The sequence below is a fragment of the Chenopodium album genome, chromosome 9 (assembly GCF_948465745.1).
Source record: "Chenopodium album chromosome 9, dcCheAlbu1.1, whole genome shotgun sequence".
In the NCBI taxonomy this organism is placed as follows: domain Eukaryota; kingdom Viridiplantae; phylum Streptophyta; class Magnoliopsida; order Caryophyllales; family Amaranthaceae; genus Chenopodium; species Chenopodium album.
In genome coordinates this window covers 62,636,034-62,653,704 of record NC_137842.1, presented here as the reverse complement: position 1 = coordinate 62,653,704, position 17,671 = coordinate 62,636,034, and the positions used below count along the sequence as shown (strand labels likewise).

Genomic DNA, 17,671 nt, shown 5'->3' with positions numbered 1-17,671 from the left:
ATATATAAACAATATATTTTTAGTATTGTTTCTTATCTCTTTTCACATGCATATATTCCTAACTTCTTTTCAATTTTCCATGGAGCTAATACTATGGTTAATTACTACTTCCTCCGTTCTTTATTACTTGATCCGCTTTGACTTTTACACTATTCACCATCCCTCCTTTGACCGTCTTTTGTGAATATATGTAAGGAAAAATATATCCATGTATGATTTTTTTGGATTCGTCTCAATAAGTACTATCATAATATATAACTTTTATAATTTTTACTTATGAAGAATTTAAGTTATTGATCGTTAAAGTTTTGCATTGGCAAGCGTGATAAAGGAAACAAGTCAAGTAAAAAATAACAGATGAAGTATATCAAGTAGCAACAACAATAAGGCATGGAAAACTATAATTATTAATAGGCCAAGGTCGACTACATAAACCATTATTTTATAATTTATCATGTAACAGTAGTCCTTTTATTTAAAAGTGCTCAATTATTTTAACTATAAAATCGATAAACTACCTACATAGCCACATAGGGGTGTAGCCATGTAGCCGTGTAGCTAAAAATTTGTAACTTTTGTTGGGTCATGGGTTTACAAGCCCACATTTGAAATGACCAGTGTGAAATTTGATGCATGAAATCCTTTCAGAAGGGAAAGAGGGTATAGTATGAAGCTTCTCTAAGCTACGTAAGCCTGAAAACAAGTGGAATATATTACCGTATCAACATAATGGCCAACTACATAACTCCAAATAAGATGTAATTAGAGAAGTAAAGGCAACTTACAAGGGTATGAAACCATCCTTATTCCTTAAATAACATTACAAAACCTATTAAAATCACCTCAATACTACAAAATTAGGATAACTCCTCAGGAAAACACTAAACCCGCACAGGACCTGAAAAAATTGACGTCATAAACTCCTGTGCTTAAGCCAGAGAGTTGATGTGGATACCAACCTTAGCTCTGTCATATGCAGGATCCATGCATTTGACTATGCTACTGAGGATATCGAATATGAATTGTAATGACTGCCTAATAGCAAGACATTCATTTATCACTGCGGTTTGTCTGGGTTTTCTTGCTCTTCCTTTTCCGGATCTTCCTCTTCCTTCTTTTCTTCCTCATCCTCGTCTTCCTCTGGTGGATCAGCAGGCATAGGAGGTGGTAATGGTGTTTTCATAGGGCTGAATTGAGGAAATATATCAGGTCTTCTCCCAGGCTTGGGCCTCTCCCACTCCTGTCAAGCAACAAAATGTTAAATTTGCAGTGATTTACAAGTCTTTAAATGTAAATGTGAAAGTTATAGACAATTTTCCCTTCAACGACACAATTAGAACCAGTGATGTCATGGATGGATTGACATAGTATTATTTTAGTAGATAAAAATATACAAGACATAATTGGAGCATACAATTTTCAGTTCTCATCCTTGACTAGGTCTAGGTTCACCTAAAAATGCTAATGAATATGTTCAATTGAGAGATTTGAATCCATTTTAGTCACGCGTTTTACACAATTACCCATTTGAATTGCACCATTAACACATTTACCCTTCATCATTCACACAGCTACACAAAAAAAAATAAAAAATAAATAAATAAATAAAAAATAACTGCCTTAACAAGACTCATACTATTGCCCTAATTTGCATTTTAACCCAACTTCGTGCTCAAAAGCCTCAATGACTACTCTCACAATACCATAAAATAAATGAAATTATCGGGAAGCTTTATATTTTGACAGCATCATGGAATCAATGATGATTCAAAACACTTATCTGTAGGCACAAAGTATTCCCTGTCATCACATTTGAATTATGTAATAAAAGTGAATCTTCCTTTTCAGTATTCTAATTCATCTTCCCCTCTCATCCCTTGTACACTCCTCCTTTGTTCTCAGTTTCACTCGAACAGAAGCTAAGGAATTTAATTAGAGCTTATGTACTTATCACTTATTTGCTTAGTTATTTGAATAACTGAATAGGTACAAAAAACAACACAGCAAGAACAAGCATAGGTCTTCTTAGGCTTGTTCTATTCATCAAATTCTTCCTCACCCCTTGACCAAAAGAAGGCATCCCCATTCTCCTAAGGCAAAATCACCACGGGATTACCTCAAACAAAGAAAATCCTTCTTTTAGGGGAGGAACAAGTAAAATAAAATGCTAGACTTAGAATTAGTAACTAAGATAACTAAATGGCTGATTGCCAATATTGCCAAAGTCACCTCAAACAAACTTTTCAAGACTGCATAAGGATAATTTGCCAATTACTACCGCAAGTTAATACTACTTTGTAAATTACTACCGCAAATTAAAAAAGTTGTGAATTACTACCGCAAAAAATTTTAAGATGTTGCGTTACTACCAAACCCCCATTAAACCCAACTATGACGTCATTATATCCCTTTAACCCGTGTTTGACCATGGTTAAGGGCTTTAACCAACCCCCCCAAAAAAAGAAAATGGATTAGGGATATAATAACGTCATGATTAAGGGCTTTAACCATGGGTTAAAGTGATATAATGACATCATAGTTGGGTTTAATGGGGGTTTAGTAGTAATCGCAACATCTTAAATTTTTTGCGGTAGTAATTCACAATTGTTTTAATTTGCGGTAGTAATTTACAAAGTACGCTAGTAATTGGCAAATTTTCCACTGCATAAGGACTAAAAAAATGTACGAAACAACTAAACAAGAGCACACAAGATATATATATAGCACTGAAGCTACAATCCTATCCTCGTCCTTTCCCCAAGCCACAAAAGAAAGTACAGAAGGCTGTAAAGTAAATTCTAGGCATTAATTAAAAGGATATTGGAGCTAAAGAATGGGAGTGAGTGATTAAGAATTCACTTAATGCAATAACACTCCTATGTTTGGTTTGTAATGTAAAATGTATAAAAATATGTAACAAATTTACCAAATCAAGTGAGCAACCTTCGTAAATCCTCTCCCTATCTAAAATTGGCATTTCAATCCATTAGAATTGCCAAAGTGTATCAAATCCCACCAGGAGGCAGGAGCAAGGGCAGGGTGAAATCGAAGGTATAACAGTTTTATAGTTTGAATGTAATCCCCTATTTGATTCCTAAACCCATCAAAGAAATACAGTACTTGTAATTTAAGAATATCGATAAAACGATACCAATTCCGATGTCCTTATAACCTACGAAGTAAGACAATATTGACAATAATTGCACGGTGCTAGACAAGTTATTAGCCACAACCCTAACTAGATAACAGGTAAGGGGAAAATACCAAAACAAAGGTAAATGAATGATTGCTAAAATTCTAAGACGTAAAACCTTATCCTTTAACCATTCTTCAAAAAGAGAAATCCAGCAATTCTAAGATTTCCAACTATAATCTCAAATTCTTTCAATTGCTTTGTGAACCTTAAAAAAGAATTTTTTAATCATGAAGACTTATTGAAAAACGCTCAGCAAACAAAAGTGCAGATTTATGATATTCTCAATTCTCAAACCAATAATTTCAACTTATTTTCCCTAAAATCACAAGATTGACATTGTGAAAACAATCCATCATCAAAATCAAAGTACTAGGACAGCAATTAACATCAGAAAATGCCACAAATTAAAGCAATTACAACAAATCAATTTTTCCATGATGAAATCAATTCGAATTCAAAACCCTAGAATTTGATTCTAATTCTAATATTACCCACAATTCAAAAATTAATCAAAGAAAGAGGAACATACGATAGGAAAATCGAGAGGAGAGCGACGAGTCATCTTCTCTTCATCAGGAGCCATACAAACAACCATAGAACGACGAGATTTCACCTTCAAAGAAGAAGAAGAAGAAATACGAGTAAGAGAAAGAGGAGAGAGAAAACATCTGGGTCCAGTAAGCTTGAAACTGCTTGAAGAAGACGAAGACGACGACGAAGAAGAAGTCGATACGCTTGAAGATGAAGGTGAAGGTAGAAAGGAAGCCATGGGAGCAGTAGTAGAAGCTGAAAAACTCAGCGACGCCATTGTTGAAGCAACGGAAGTTTTCTCTCTCTAGAAATGGAGGAGTGAATGGGTGTTGGGGTTTGAGGCTGAGGTTTTGTGGTTGGTTGGTGAAAGGCGAAAAAAGAGATGATGTTAGTGTTGTTTTGGGGATTTTATGTTTTTTACTTTGCGAATAAATAAATTGTCTTAAATGTAAAACCGACTCAAACCCTTGGCAACTTGACTAAGGAACTGGGGTCGTTTGGTTGTGGGATGATTTACAAAAATATAACTTTTAAGAAACTTATTTACGGTTTTGCATTGGAATGAAACTTATTTACGAAAATATAGTCCACGTAGGCTTGGAGATACATTTGGGGGTAATTTTTTTCTTTAGAGACAAACCGCTACCTTAAGTAGCGGTTATAGTCTAAAACCGCTACTTGAGGTAGCGGTTTGTCATTAGTACTCTAAGTAAAGATACATTTAATCAATTTATGAAGGGTAAAACTGCTACCTCAAGTAGCGGTTTTAGTACATAAACCGCTACTTGAGGTAGAGGTTTTACTTTGAAAAATAAAATAAAAACTTATTCGAGCCTACGTGGACAGTAATTTCGTAATTAAGTTTCATTCCGACGCAAAAGTGTAAATAAGTTTTAAAATAACATCTACTTCTGTTCGGTACTCTACTTTGGGGTCGTTTGGTTCAACAGACTGAAATAGAATGGATTGAAAACTCATATCATGGTGGTACGAATCGAGAACCCTAATTCTAATTAAACACTTAAGGTTTTTTTTTTTTTTTTTTTTTTTTTTGCTTAATTTCAGTTTAGTTCAGTTCAGTTTAGCTTAGCTCCAATCAGTTTATTTCGTTTCCTGATTTCTTTCTTTTTCTCATAAACAATTCATTTAAGCTCCGTTCAGTTTAATAAATCAGAACTGGGCCTTAAACTTGTTTAGAGAAAAATTAGATTGGATTTACAACTAGTTAAGAGTTTGTATTTCGAGTGGAATGGACTCAAAATATTTGGGGTGGATGTGAGATTGTAGGGAGTTGGAATGGACACTGAAGTTAGATACCATTAGTATGAGACTTCATAGCAAAAACAATAAATTATGCTTTAACCAAATATTGAAAAGGAATTTACTTTATTTCAAAGGCCCAACCAAACACCCCTTAGCGAAAGGCTTCGATGGTAAATAATGTTTGTGGTATTAAATCTCACATTTTCAATTTTGAATAACTTATTATAACAACTATACCAAAATTTGAGAAATTTTGAACCTATTTACTCGATGTTAAGAGTTATTTCCACTTCTTTTTCTCAAGCAGATTGTTCAACCAAGTTAAGGTAGTTTTCAAGCAGATAAAAATGAGAAAATACTCGTTTACCAACTTTCCACTAAAATAAGAGAGGAAGTATGAAATAATCAATCATCAATAAACCTATATTAAAGGTGAATCTTAAATGACACAGGTCATTTTATGATAATATAATTTCCCGCAATTTTACTTTCCAAAATTTTCTTTTTATGTTACTAAATCTTACAAATCAATAATAATTATCATTTTCAAGGATAAATATGTAAATGATATTTCATTGACTATTAATAACAATAAATTTCCTTTTTATATTACAACAAATTTAAAGTTGGAAAAACATTATTCAATAAATCAATAATTTAGAAAATTTTTACATATCAACAATAAGAAAAATGTATAAACTAATAAAATCAATTTTATTTTATTTTTAAAAAAAAAAAGAAAGAAGAAGAAGGGTTTTTCTACCTTGTACCCTCCTAAATTCAAATTTCTACCTTGTACCCTCCTAAATTCAAATTTCTACCTTGTACCCTCCTAAATTCAAATTTCTACAAGGTGACTTTGAGTTATTAGTTTATTTTATGTTATACCCTTGAATTTTTGGATTTTTCTATATGGTACCTTTGAGTAGTAAAATAAATTACTCTAAATTAATTTGAATCAAACCAACACCATATAAACGACTTATTTAACACCCTCAAAGACACAACTAGCATGTTTATTGCCAAAAAAAAAAAAAAAAAAAAAAAAAAAAAAAAAAAAAAAAAAAAAAAAACCTAACAACTTGAGTCCCCTCTAAAACAACCTCATTTAGTTAAGCAGGATGAAAAAACTTTTTCAAATATCAATTATCTACCTTCAAGTTATTTAAATAAATGACTAATTATTTCTTTTAGCCGAAGAAAAAAAGCGCAAATGAGCTAAAACTTTAAGGGGGCGTTTGGTATAAATTCCGTAAACGAAATGGAAAGGATTTATATAAGTTAGGGAAAGGGTAATGATACATGTTACCTTTGATATATGTTTGGTATCTTTATAAAATGGAAACAAATTGAGGAGTTTATGATTGAGGAGGGAAACACATTTTGTTTCCACTAGTTGGATAAGGGTAACAATTTGGGGGATTTTGTTACCCTTTGAAAACGGTATTTGTTACTTATAGCTCATACCAAACTAATAGAAACGAAAACACTTATTTGTTTACGTTTCCTATGTTATAAATTTTCATTATGTTATAAATTTTCATACCAAACACCCCCTAAGTTTTTTTTTTTTTTACAAGAGAGCTAAAACTTTAAGTTAATTAGAGTATGGTATTTAAAAAAGGGAGGAAAAAAAAAGATGATCTGTTGGGACCAGGATATTGAACCTGACGTGAATCGAACACGCAACCTTCTGATCTGGAGTCAGACGCGCTACCATTGCGCCACAGATCCCCGTTGTTGATAATTATACTTCATTATATAATTATCCATTTTAATTACATAGAGTTGTTATCGTGGCATCAGCATAAGGCCTTATCCAAATGGGATTCTAGAAGCATCTTTTATTTTTTTTATTTTTTAATAGAAGCATCTTAGCTTTGCGTGAAATGTTAAATGAATCGTTTTTGGCATGTTCAATTGAATTTTTTTCCCCATCTGTACAGTATTTTTTAAAGTGTTATATTTATCAAATATGAAGTATAATTTATAATTGTAATTTTTTAAAATTACACTTTTTATTTTATTCACAAAAAATTATGGAGTATTTTTTAATACTCTGTGTTATATATTTCTTCTCTTATTGGTCTCCATTCAAACCCATAAATTATTATTATTATTATTATTATACTCTGTAGTGTTGTTTTTCATTTACATTTTTTTGTTTTTCAATAAACTATAAACCCTACTTTTTTTTTACAATTTTTTAATACTCCAGCTAATCACTTCCGTCTTATTTTATTTAAGGTAATAAAATTGCCTAAAATCACGTGTCAAAACATGTAACACTTACTGAGTAGAAAATACAAAATAATTTTTTTATTATTAATTTTTTAGAGCAACAAATCAATGCTATATACTAAAAGACACACCAACGATGACGCGTGTCATCTCCTGGTAGGTTTTTTTTCATTTTTTTAAAAATATTTTAATTAAGGAAACAAATCATTTACAAAAATCATATTTTTTTTTGTACATATTTCATATTGCCACGTAATAATTATTATATTTAAAATAAAAGATTTATTCGCAAATCTTTATAAAAAAAATTGGGCAATATATACCAAAAAAAATATTGCTCAGATTTTTTGCCTACTTTGTTTTAGTTGTGTATTGGAAGCTACAATTAAAATTGCAAATATCAAATTAACATGTCACATACTTTTATTATTTCTTGACTAATTTATGATTATAATATTTCTCAATCAATCAATAATATATAACTATATATAAAGATTACCGTGCATGGCACGGGATCTAACCTAGTTTGAAATAATTTAGTGTCAGGGACTGTTCTATTCAGCTTAATTTCAGTTCAGTTTAATTTAGTTTCTAATTTTCTTCTCTCGTAAAATATATTCACTTCATTTCCAATCAGTTCAGTTCAATTTAGTAAATGAGAACATGCCCTTACACCTATTGACTTACCTTTTTTGGCCTTTATTTTATACGTTGGATTCAAAATTTGACAAATTATTATTCGTAAAAGATAATCATATTTCAATTTAAGAGTTAAAATATGATTTACAAAAAGGTAGATGAAGTTTTTATAATTTGAGGAAAAGTTAGTTTATGATAAGGAATCCATGTTCATATTAGATCTAAAATAATTTTTAATACTCCGTACAATCTAACAAGTTGAAATAAATTCAAAGAAGTCTATATAGTTCATATAAAATAAGATAAATTCAAAGAGGGATACCCAGTAATTCCCCAGATAAACAATTGTCTACCTTTGAAATATAATTTGTTATCTAGGGGTGTATAATTGTCTTTTCAAATACCAGTGGAGGGGTATATGCGTCTTTTCATGTACTAGTTGAGGGGTACATGTGTAATTTCCTCACCAAACAGTAAAAGCAAAAGGCAAACAGTAATTGGACAGCTCACCAAAAGTACTGAATAAATGACCCTGCTTTTTCAATATATTTACAAAAATGCCATCAAATTAACAAAAATTCGTTTATCTAGCAGATTAACTTGTATTTTCCCAAATTCAAATAAGTGAAAATTAATTGAATTAAACACACTATAAGGGCCTGTTCTCTTACGTTGAAATTCGGTTCAGTTCGGTTCGGTTCGATTCAGTTCAGTTCAGCTCCTAATTTCCTTCTCTTATAAAATATTCATTTCAATTCAGTTCAGCTCAGTCTAGTTAATGAGAACATGCCCTAAGATAACTTTAATTGAAATATTATGTACTACCTCCGTCCCTTATCTACATGCCTATTAGGCTATTATGTAAATAGACATGTAGATAACATAATAGATACGAAGTATGTAGTACTAAACATAACTTTAATTGAAATATGATTATCGGAACATTATTTTTTTTTTTGGTATTTTACCCGGTTCACCCTTAGAGCTAATCATTATGGGAATATAATTGAAGGGGTAATAAAGATTTGTGAGTAGCTTACTTAATAAGGAGAATCAAGATCATGACATCTCGTCATCATCAACCCATCAATTCACCCAATCCAACTCAATCACCAAATAAAAAAAGTTTGTGATGGTCATTCTTTATTAATATTTTTTCAAAGAATTTAAAGGTCCATTATATTACGTGTCTTTTACAATTGGGCCACGTGCCACAAATTGTGGTGCAATTTTACTTAAATAAGAAAATCTTAAATTGGAGCAGTATCCTAGTCCCAACAAACTTGCACCGTGTGATCACTTTTTGTTTCTTTCATCTTTTTAATTCAAATTCCCAATTAATTTTCTCCCTCTTTGAATCAATTCCCTCAATAAATATCATTATTTTATGTCTCGATTTTTATCGCTTGAAATTGAAATTTATTTCTTATAAGAAGCTTGAATCTTTGGGATAAAAGTGAGAAGATTCACAAAACCATATCCTAAAAAGAGTGGGAAAGTTCTAAATTGCTCCTTAAATTTGTTAAATAAACTCAGGAAAGAAACACCCATCTGAAAATCCTATCCGTATCCTCCTTAATTTCGCAAAAAAAGAGATTTTGCACAATTACATTAATTTTTTTTTTTAAAAAAAAAAACACCCTGAAATTTTCAAGGAAAACAAGGGTGTTTTGATTAGGTGGGTATTCTGCAATTTGTTAAAATAACCCAAAAGCAAGTATAATCATCTCAATTTTTCTTTTGGGTTAACTTTAAATTGAAGGATTTTACCCAAAAACAGAATTTTTACTTGGAAAAAAAGAGGATTGATTAAAAATTAATTTTTTTTTGAGGATTGGGGGATGCAAAAGGAGATAAAGATGGATTTTTGGCCAGAATTTTTAGCAAGTAGTTGGGGGAAAGAATTTATAGCAGGTGGGTTTGGTGGAATCGCCGGAGTTGTCGCCGGATATCCGCTGGATACGCTCAGAATCCGGCAACAGAGCTCAAGTTCCGGCGGTGCAATCAGTATTTTCCGGCGAGTTCTTGCCACCGAAGGACCCTCTGCCTTTTACAGAGGCATGGCTGCTCCCTTAGCCTCTGTCACTTTTCAGGTTTGCATAATTTTTTTTATTTAATTTATGTTTTTTGGAGTATTTGTTTTTTTTTATTAAATTGCTGTTATTGGTTTTGGGATAATTACTTATTTTGATGGTTCTTTTAGGATACTAATTGATCCTGGGAAATGGGAATCCACCGTTTTTTGGGAATCTTATGCCAGTTTCTGGGTAAGAAAGGAAAAGGTCCAATCCCCTGTGTTTTAGCAATTGCATACAGTATATTGTATATTCATGTCTAAAGTGTATGCATGACAAGTTATTAGAGTACCATTTTTATTTCACCTTAAGTATTTGTGTAATTGTATTCTTGGGATGTTTGATCCTTAGACGTGGGTATGACACTTAGACACTTCATTTTGAATAAGAAGCATGCAAAAAGCTTATAAGCCATGACTCCATAAGCGCGCACATGTGCACTTAGACACTTGTACATGTGCGCGTTTATGAAGTTATGGCTGTGTGGGACACCACGGATGTTTATGTATGAGTCCGAGTAACATAGATAGTCTCTGCATTTTGTCCTGATTTTCAGGCTAGTAACAAAGCATAGTTCTTGGTTTTGATGTTTTTATCAACCCAATTTCATAACAAAGCATAGTTCTTGGTTATGAATTTGATAGAATTGAATACTACCAGGCCACCATAATGTCATAACTATGTGTCTATCTGATTCACTTGATGTTTTTGTGACATCCTTGGGCAATTAGAAAAGCTAAATTTGACAGAAAAATAGTCTCAAGCATTCAATATGTAGATCTATCATAGCCTTGGAGAAACCTAGCTTCAATTGTGGTTGTGATTTTATGCTTCAACTTTTAAAGAATCCTGTTTGCATTTTCTTTATAGGTTATATCTTTTAAGCCTGTGCTTTCTTACCTTTGATTTGCAGAATGCCATGGTTTTCCAAACATATGCAGTCTTATCTCGAGCATGTGACAAATCTGTCGATCCAAGAGAACCTCCTTCGTATAAGGGGGTAGCCCTAGGAGGATTTGGCACCGGGGCACTCCAAAGTCTTATACTGAGCCCCGTTGAGCTGCTAAAAATCCGTCTTCAATTGAAGCAAAACACCCATTTGGTATCAAACACTGAAAATGGTCCCAAAAAATTAGCCAAAACCATACTTAAAAACGAAGGTCTAAGAGGGTTATATCGTGGCTTAACCATCACAGCCCTCAGAGATGCACCAGCTCATGGGTTGTACTTCTGGACATATGAATACATGAGAGAAAAGCTCCACCCTGGATGCCGAAAGAGTGGCCAAGAGTCCCTAAATACAATGCTTGTAGCTGGGGGTTTAGCTGGAGTTGCGAGCTGGGCCACATTGTACCCATTAGATGTGATCAAGACTAGACTCCAGGCACAAACGAAAGCTTCAATGACATACAGTGGAATTGTCGATTGCTTTAGGAAGAGTGTCAAGCAGGATGGTTATGGAGTTCTGTGGAGAGGACTAGGAACTGCAGTGGCTAGGGCTTTTGTCGTGAATGGAGCGATTTTTGCTGCCTACGAGCTTTCTTTGAGGTGCCTGTTTAGTGGTGTTGGAACTGTTGGTAATGAGAGTCTTCAGACTGAAAGCACATTGAAGGCCTCAGGACCATAAGATTAATTCCCCTGAAATTCTAGGGTGACCAACCATTTGGGCAATTGAAGCGAATTGTTTCATGGATGATCAAATTTGGCACATCGACTTATATGATTAGTAATTTAGTATAGGTAGAGGAGTTCTGTACTTCATTTGCTGCTTGTACAGAAACCTCAGCTGGACCTCTGTTGTATCAACATTAAGAAATACTAAAGAAAAATATTGATTTACCATGAACTTAAAAACCAGAGGAAGTGGCATATCCACACTTTGGTTGACAATGTATGAATTATTGATTCAGTGACAATATGCCTAAGAGAATTCTGGTATCTTAAAATGTTGGTAACAATGTTACATGTAAATTTCAAATACTACCTCCAGTCCAAATTACTCGCAACTTTGGGGTTGTGAGATATAAAATATTCCAAAGTTGCGAGTAATTTAGATCAGAGGTAGTACTATTATACAAACAATTCAAGAAATCCAATCATCAACAATTATTTTCAGTCATAGAAAATGCGATAACTTGTAGTGACATTTACGAATAACTAGTAATTATTGGAGAAGAGGAGATGCCTATCAAAATCGCGGATATATTAAGATGATGGTGTGAAATTAACCTAGGGATTTAAATATTTTTAAGATCAGCTAAATATATCAAGTGCACGTATGGTTGAGTGTTCTTAGGACCACAAAAAGGTTGAGAAAGAAAGTAAACAAGTTCTGCTGACAAGATAAGATCTTTGTTCTTGATGACGCAAGTAAGCTGTTGGTTTCCATGATGTAAGGAGATATCTAATCTAACCTATGCTTAACCGAATCTTTGAACTTGATCTTACAACTTGGCTCCCATATCATATTTCTCCATGCTTTTGAATATGTCAAGATATGGAATCACAGATCACCTTCTGAATCTGTGGGTCAGATTTTACAGGATCAAACCTATGGGTGTGGGCAATAAATAAGATATTCAAGAGGACACTCAACATCCTTTTGATGGTTGGTTCGTTAAAGACTTGAAGTGCCACGTAAATTATTAGGTGAGCTTGAGATTATGGCTTTTAAGACGTAATGGTAGTTGATGTGGGTATCAAAAGTTTGCACTTTTAAGTTCCAACTAGTTCACGATGACTAAAACATACACTGTACTAAACTTATTACAATCCGGTAATAGATTGATTAAATAACAACAGGGGAATTGGCTTGACTCACCTAAATAAACATATATAAACAAGGTAATAATAGTCTCAAGTTGACACTTCTAAAACGCAAGCTGATCATTCTTCATTCTAACAACTGCAATGGATTGTCACTTGCATATTGCATCCTTCATAAAATACTACTGTGTACTATAATCATCAAAGATTGTAACTAGCACCTATATAGTTACCAAACAAAATACCAAAATGCTCATAACCAATGCCTAAAACAAGACCCTTTGTTGATTGAGAGTATTTAATTCGGCGGAAGTAGTTCGACCATGTGCTGCTGCTGAAACTGCATGCAAATCCACCGATATCAATACACCATCATTTAACCTCTGCTTCACCACTTAAAGTTGGCCACACTATCTAACCATTCAGAGGCCAATTTCCTAGATAGACCGCGTTTAATTCTGTAACAGCCTTGCGTTATAATACGAGTACAAAATTTTTATGATGTTCTTAAAACAAGTGTCACTAAAATATATATATTTTTTTTAAAATGATTAAATTCTTAGGATTAACAATTCAATATAATTTCAAAATCACACGTCAATTAATACAATGATAGATATCAAATTATTAAATGCTTTTGAGAGACACTCTTAAATAATGTCGCAATAATACATGAGACAATAACAATAATGTAAGAGGTGTACAATCGTCAACTTATTATCTAGGGCATGAGTTGCATTTATCAAATCTACAAGGACATGGTCCAAGGTGTGTCAAAATAGATCTCTTTTCCACAAGACTTTGAAACTACAAATAAATAAGCTCGTCAGCTTGTGCATAATAAGATGAAGAACCCCCCATGTTACAGAATTCTTCTGGGTTGATGATCAGCACAGTGGATATACTCGCTTAGGACAAACTTCTGAGTATTACTCTACTGAGCTTGTAGCAAGCTACAAAAAAAGTAGAGATCCTACTGTCCCAAGTACTTATTGAAACTTCCGTTCAAAAAAAAAAAAAAGTACTTATTGAAACTTAGAGTTCGGATTTTTTTTTTTTTTTTTTTTTTTTTTTTTTTTTTTTTTTTTTTAGAGTCGTGCAACGAAGGGCACTGACTAACTGAATCTGATTTATCATGCTGCAGATCTGCACCTTGTATTTAGAAGATAATACTACCTTGAGCTTTTGCAGGTTTCTTATGATGAGGCAAAACCAACAGCAACTAATGTTTCTAGACTAGATCTAAACAAAACATGCCACCAGCTCTTATTGGTTAAAAAGTTGTCGTTGCCTACAGACAGTAAGCTGTACCAAGTTACTCCTACATACTAAAAAAGATGGGGGAGTGGGAGAGTGTAGTGAAGCTATCAGCAAGATCAGATGCCCAATAAACAGGTAGAGAGTTAACTGAGCATAAGCAAAACATCAATCTTTAAGTTCATCATCAAAGGGTTTTGCAGCGCGTGTTACAGGGAAAGCATAACAGCAACTTTACTTTAATCCCAATAGGCTTACTCATACACCATATACAGAGAAAGATAAAACATGTGTATATAGGATAAGAAAGAGATGCCACAAGGTTGACAAGTACATTTATATCAAATACAAGGCCATTATAACTTCCCAGACACATAAGCTTGACATTTTGACAGCATCAATGCTTACACAACCTCTACCATCCCTTTGCACTCGAAACCCCATCTCTTTGCACTCAAAACAGGTAAGCCGTGAAGCAGAAATGAAGAATGCAGGACCAACCCAGTGGGTAAATGGTATTATCACCCAGCTATGTACTCACTTGGCATTTGCATAAAAAATGCCAACCTGTCAAAACTCATAAAGTTACACGAGAGACAGCATACAGAATACCAACATTATCTTAATTCTTCTAATATGCTCCTGCACAAGCCCTTAGACAGCCAGGGTAAAGGAAAGTTGAATGTATACTGGCCGTCTGGGTCAACCTAGAATTCACTCGGTTCAGGATCTGCTGCCACTGCCTATAGGGGATAGGAAATCTACTTACAAACAATGCATGAGATTATTGCCAAGTATTAACACAGCTAAAACGACTACTATAAGTGCTTGAAATATAGTAGCCTAAAACAGTCATAAATCACAATTAATCATATAGGAGGAAAGAAAATTATATTTCTACATCCTACTAGATTTGAGTGTTTTTAATTTCATAAAATTTAGAATTTCAAAATCACTAATATTACTCCATGCTGAATAAACCCTTTTACTACAACTATTTAACAAAACCAGGGTCACCGAACCAACAATTGATTTCACCTCCTAGTACTTTCAACACAACACTTCTAAGCTTCATCATTGCATCATCAAATTGGTCATCACAGACAAGAAAAAAAAACCTACACATTCTTGACTTGTATGATCGAATTGTTAGTAAAACTATCACTAACCCTCATTGCTATGCTTGTTGGAATACAGTAAATCATTGATTGACAGTACAGACACAATCTTTAGTATTTCTAGCCTCTAGAATATAGATCCAGTAGTATTGCAAAGATCTTCAGCTTAGATTTGTTTATGTTACACTATTTTTATTGAAACAAGCTAATTTATACATTTTAACTATTGGTGAGCTGGCCATGGGAATCGGAGTCTCCTCCAAATGGGGTGGAGATGCTAATTGTAAGCTGACCATGGGAATAGGACTGCTTCTTACCCCCCAACCACCCAACTGGATGGGGTAAAGATGTTATAAGTACTGACATGATGGGATTAGGACAATCTCACCTCCCTATCCCCCACCCCCCAATGGGGTGGAAATGTTATTGGTGGGCTAATCATAATGAAAGTAGGACAACCCCCGTTCCCCGATACTCTAATGGATCTAGGAGATGCCTAAGGACATTGTATAATGGCAACACTATTAGAAAATCTATGCAAGGGTAAGATTTAGAAATCAAAGGGGCTCCAACATGGCTCAAATTTTTGAGATGAGCCTGTATCTGAAAACTAACCATATATTCTTTGCACACACATTCCAATGATAAAAATTACATCACGAAACAAATCCTTTCTGAGTAAGTAACTAAGTAATAAAAGTTTCAGCAAAAGACAATTGAACAAGAACAAAGACAAAGACAGCAACTTACACAAAGAGTAACTATTTTATTCATTCATATCTCTATATTTCCTCATATTACAACAAACAGTCTCAAGTACATAACCAAGTACACAACACAACTACAACATGATTCATGTCTCATGAAACCACATATTTTTCTATAACAACATCAAACAAGTCAACAAGATCAACATCTATGAATTCTAGCATAACATATCTCAACTCTTGATCAATAAAGTCAGAACAAGATACCTTCCATTCTTTCAAACTTCAACCACCCTGTTATCATCATTGATATTCATCCTCGCCATTGCACCACTCAACCCGGAACACGCCTCGGCCAACACAGCCGGATCATTATAGTTCCTGACCGCCTCCACAATCGCCCGAACACGCTTAAACGGGTCCGACCCATCGAAAACCTCACCTCCAATGAACACCCCATCACACCCCAATTGCATCATCAGGGCAGCATCAGCAGGAGTAACAATCCCACCGGAAGCGAAATGAACAACCGGAAGCCGACCCATTTGCTTAGTTTGAGCAACCAAATCGTAAGGAGCCCCAATTTTCTTAGCAAAGGTGAAAACTTCATCATCATCCATATTATTCAATACCCTAATATTACCCATTATTTGCCTAACATTTCTTACAGTTTGCACAATATTACCAGACCCAGATAAATCCCCTTGAGTCCGAATCATAGCAGAACCTTCTCGAATTCTTCTCAAAGCTTCACCCAAATCTCTCGACCCACAAACAAATGGGACCCTAAAATTGTGTTTGTTGATGAAATGATCTTCATCTGCAATTGATAAGAGCTCATTTTCATCGATGTAATCGGATCCAATTGATTCAAGAATCTGGGCTTCGACAAAATGCCCGACCCGAGATTTAGCGATGACGGGAATCGAAACGGTGCGTTTAATCTCTTTGATTACAGATGGGTCTGCCATTCTTCCGATACCCTTTTGATCTCCGGCGACAGAAATGCAGCAAGCGCCTGCACTTTCAGCGATTTTAGCTTGCCGTGGATCGGAGACTTCGACGATTACGCCGCCGCGAAGCATCTGGGTTAACCCGACTTTGATCGAAAAAGGGTTTGTGTTTTTGTTGGTGTCGGTGGTGACAATGGTTCCATCGTAAAAAAGTACAACGCCGTTGTCCGCCATTGATGCACACTAAGTGTTTGATGAAATGCCTGTGAGAAAAAAAAAAAAAAAAAAAAAAAAAAACAGAAATTCTTGATGATTGATGAGTTGATGTTGATGGGGTATAAGGGTTTTTTCGAGAATAAAAATGGGGAAATTGAATCTAAAGGAAGAAGAAGGTGAGCCCTGGATTGTTCTGGAAAGTTCTTAGGAAATGGGGAGATTTTAGGAGAGAGAAAGAAAGTTGATTGTCACACTTGTAAGGTTGTCCATGAGAGGAGTGTAGAAACTTCGTGTATTAGGAAGATGATGAATAATATAACGTGCTTAATTACTTTGGATTGGGCTCTATAATGTAATAATGTCATAATGATGATTTTTTGTAGGAGTTTGGGATTTGTGAAAATTGATGTCCAAATTGATTAAGGCTTGAATTTTATTGTACAAACAAGCCCAACTAATTGTCACTAATCTTAGGAGTTAGGACAAGTGTTAAGAAAATGTGTTTTCGACTAATTGGTTGGTTTTGAATTGAGGAGTATAAGCGGGAAGAGTTTTACAAAATAATCGAAACAAGAATTTACTTTGAAAATTTAATATTGACACAATTACAAATTTACAATAGTGGGGTAGTTATTACATTTCTGGGCCATAATTATCTGTATATTGATACATTTAAGACATGGTCTCATTGACTGAACTTTGTTGAACT

The 17,671-nt window shown here is 34.0% G+C and overlaps 3 protein-coding genes and 1 non-coding gene across 4 annotated transcripts; 1 reads left to right on the top strand and 3 right to left on the bottom strand.

The window, feature by feature from the left end:
• Window positions 1-721: 721 nt before the first annotated feature.
• LOC145558687 (uncharacterized) lies at window positions 722-4,131 on the bottom strand. The gene is made up of 2 exons (XM_081619996.1): window positions 3,726-4,131; window positions 722-1,240 (listed from the first exon to the last, which is right to left on the bottom strand). The coding sequence occupies exons 1-2, from the start codon at window positions 4,002-4,004 to the stop codon at window positions 1,058-1,060; spliced, it is 462 nt and encodes a 153-aa protein (XP_081476122.1). The 5' UTR covers window positions 4,005-4,131; the 3' UTR covers window positions 722-1,057.
• Window positions 4,132-6,652: 2,521 nt separating this feature from the next.
• Window positions 6,653-6,724, bottom strand: TRNAW-CCA (transfer RNA tryptophan (anticodon CCA)). The gene has a single exon. It is a non-coding gene; the product is annotated as a tRNA-Trp (tRNA).
• Window positions 6,725-9,154: 2,430 nt separating this feature from the next.
• On the top strand, window positions 9,155-11,784 carry LOC145560085 (mitochondrial arginine transporter BAC2-like). Its single transcript, XM_081621342.1, has 2 exons — window positions 9,155-9,963; window positions 10,859-11,784. Exons 1-2 carry the CDS (start codon window positions 9,712-9,714, stop codon window positions 11,570-11,572), a joined length of 966 nt encoding a protein of 321 aa, XP_081477468.1. The 5' UTR covers window positions 9,155-9,711; the 3' UTR covers window positions 11,573-11,784.
• A 4,048-nt stretch (window positions 11,785-15,832) lies between these two features.
• On the bottom strand, window positions 15,833-17,291 carry LOC145558686 (pyridoxal 5'-phosphate synthase-like subunit PDX1.2). The gene has a single exon (XM_081619995.1). The coding sequence runs from the start codon at window positions 16,978-16,980 to the stop codon at window positions 16,072-16,074; it is 909 nt and encodes a 302-aa protein (XP_081476121.1). The 5' UTR covers window positions 16,981-17,291; the 3' UTR covers window positions 15,833-16,071.
• Window positions 17,292-17,671: the final 380 nt, after the last annotated feature.

Coding starts and splice junctions, on each gene's coding strand:
- LOC145560085 (XM_081621342.1), top strand. CDS start 9,712: ATGCAAAAGGAGATAAAGATGGATTTTTGGCCAGAATTTTTAGCAAGT. Junction 9,964..10,858: donor TAGCCTCTGTCACTTTTCAG/GTTTGCATAATT, acceptor TTTGATTTGCAG/AATGCCATGGTTTTCCAAAC.
- LOC145558687 (XM_081619996.1), bottom strand. CDS start 4,004: ATGGCGTCGCTGAGTTTTTCAGCTTCTACTACTGCTCCCATGGCTTCC. Junction 1,241..3,725: donor CTCCTCTCGATTTTCCTATC/GTATGTTCCTCT, acceptor GTTGCTTGACAG/GAGTGGGAGAGGCCCAAGCC.
- LOC145558686 (XM_081619995.1), bottom strand. CDS start 16,980: ATGGCGGACAACGGCGTTGTACTTTTTTACGATGGAACCATTGTCACC.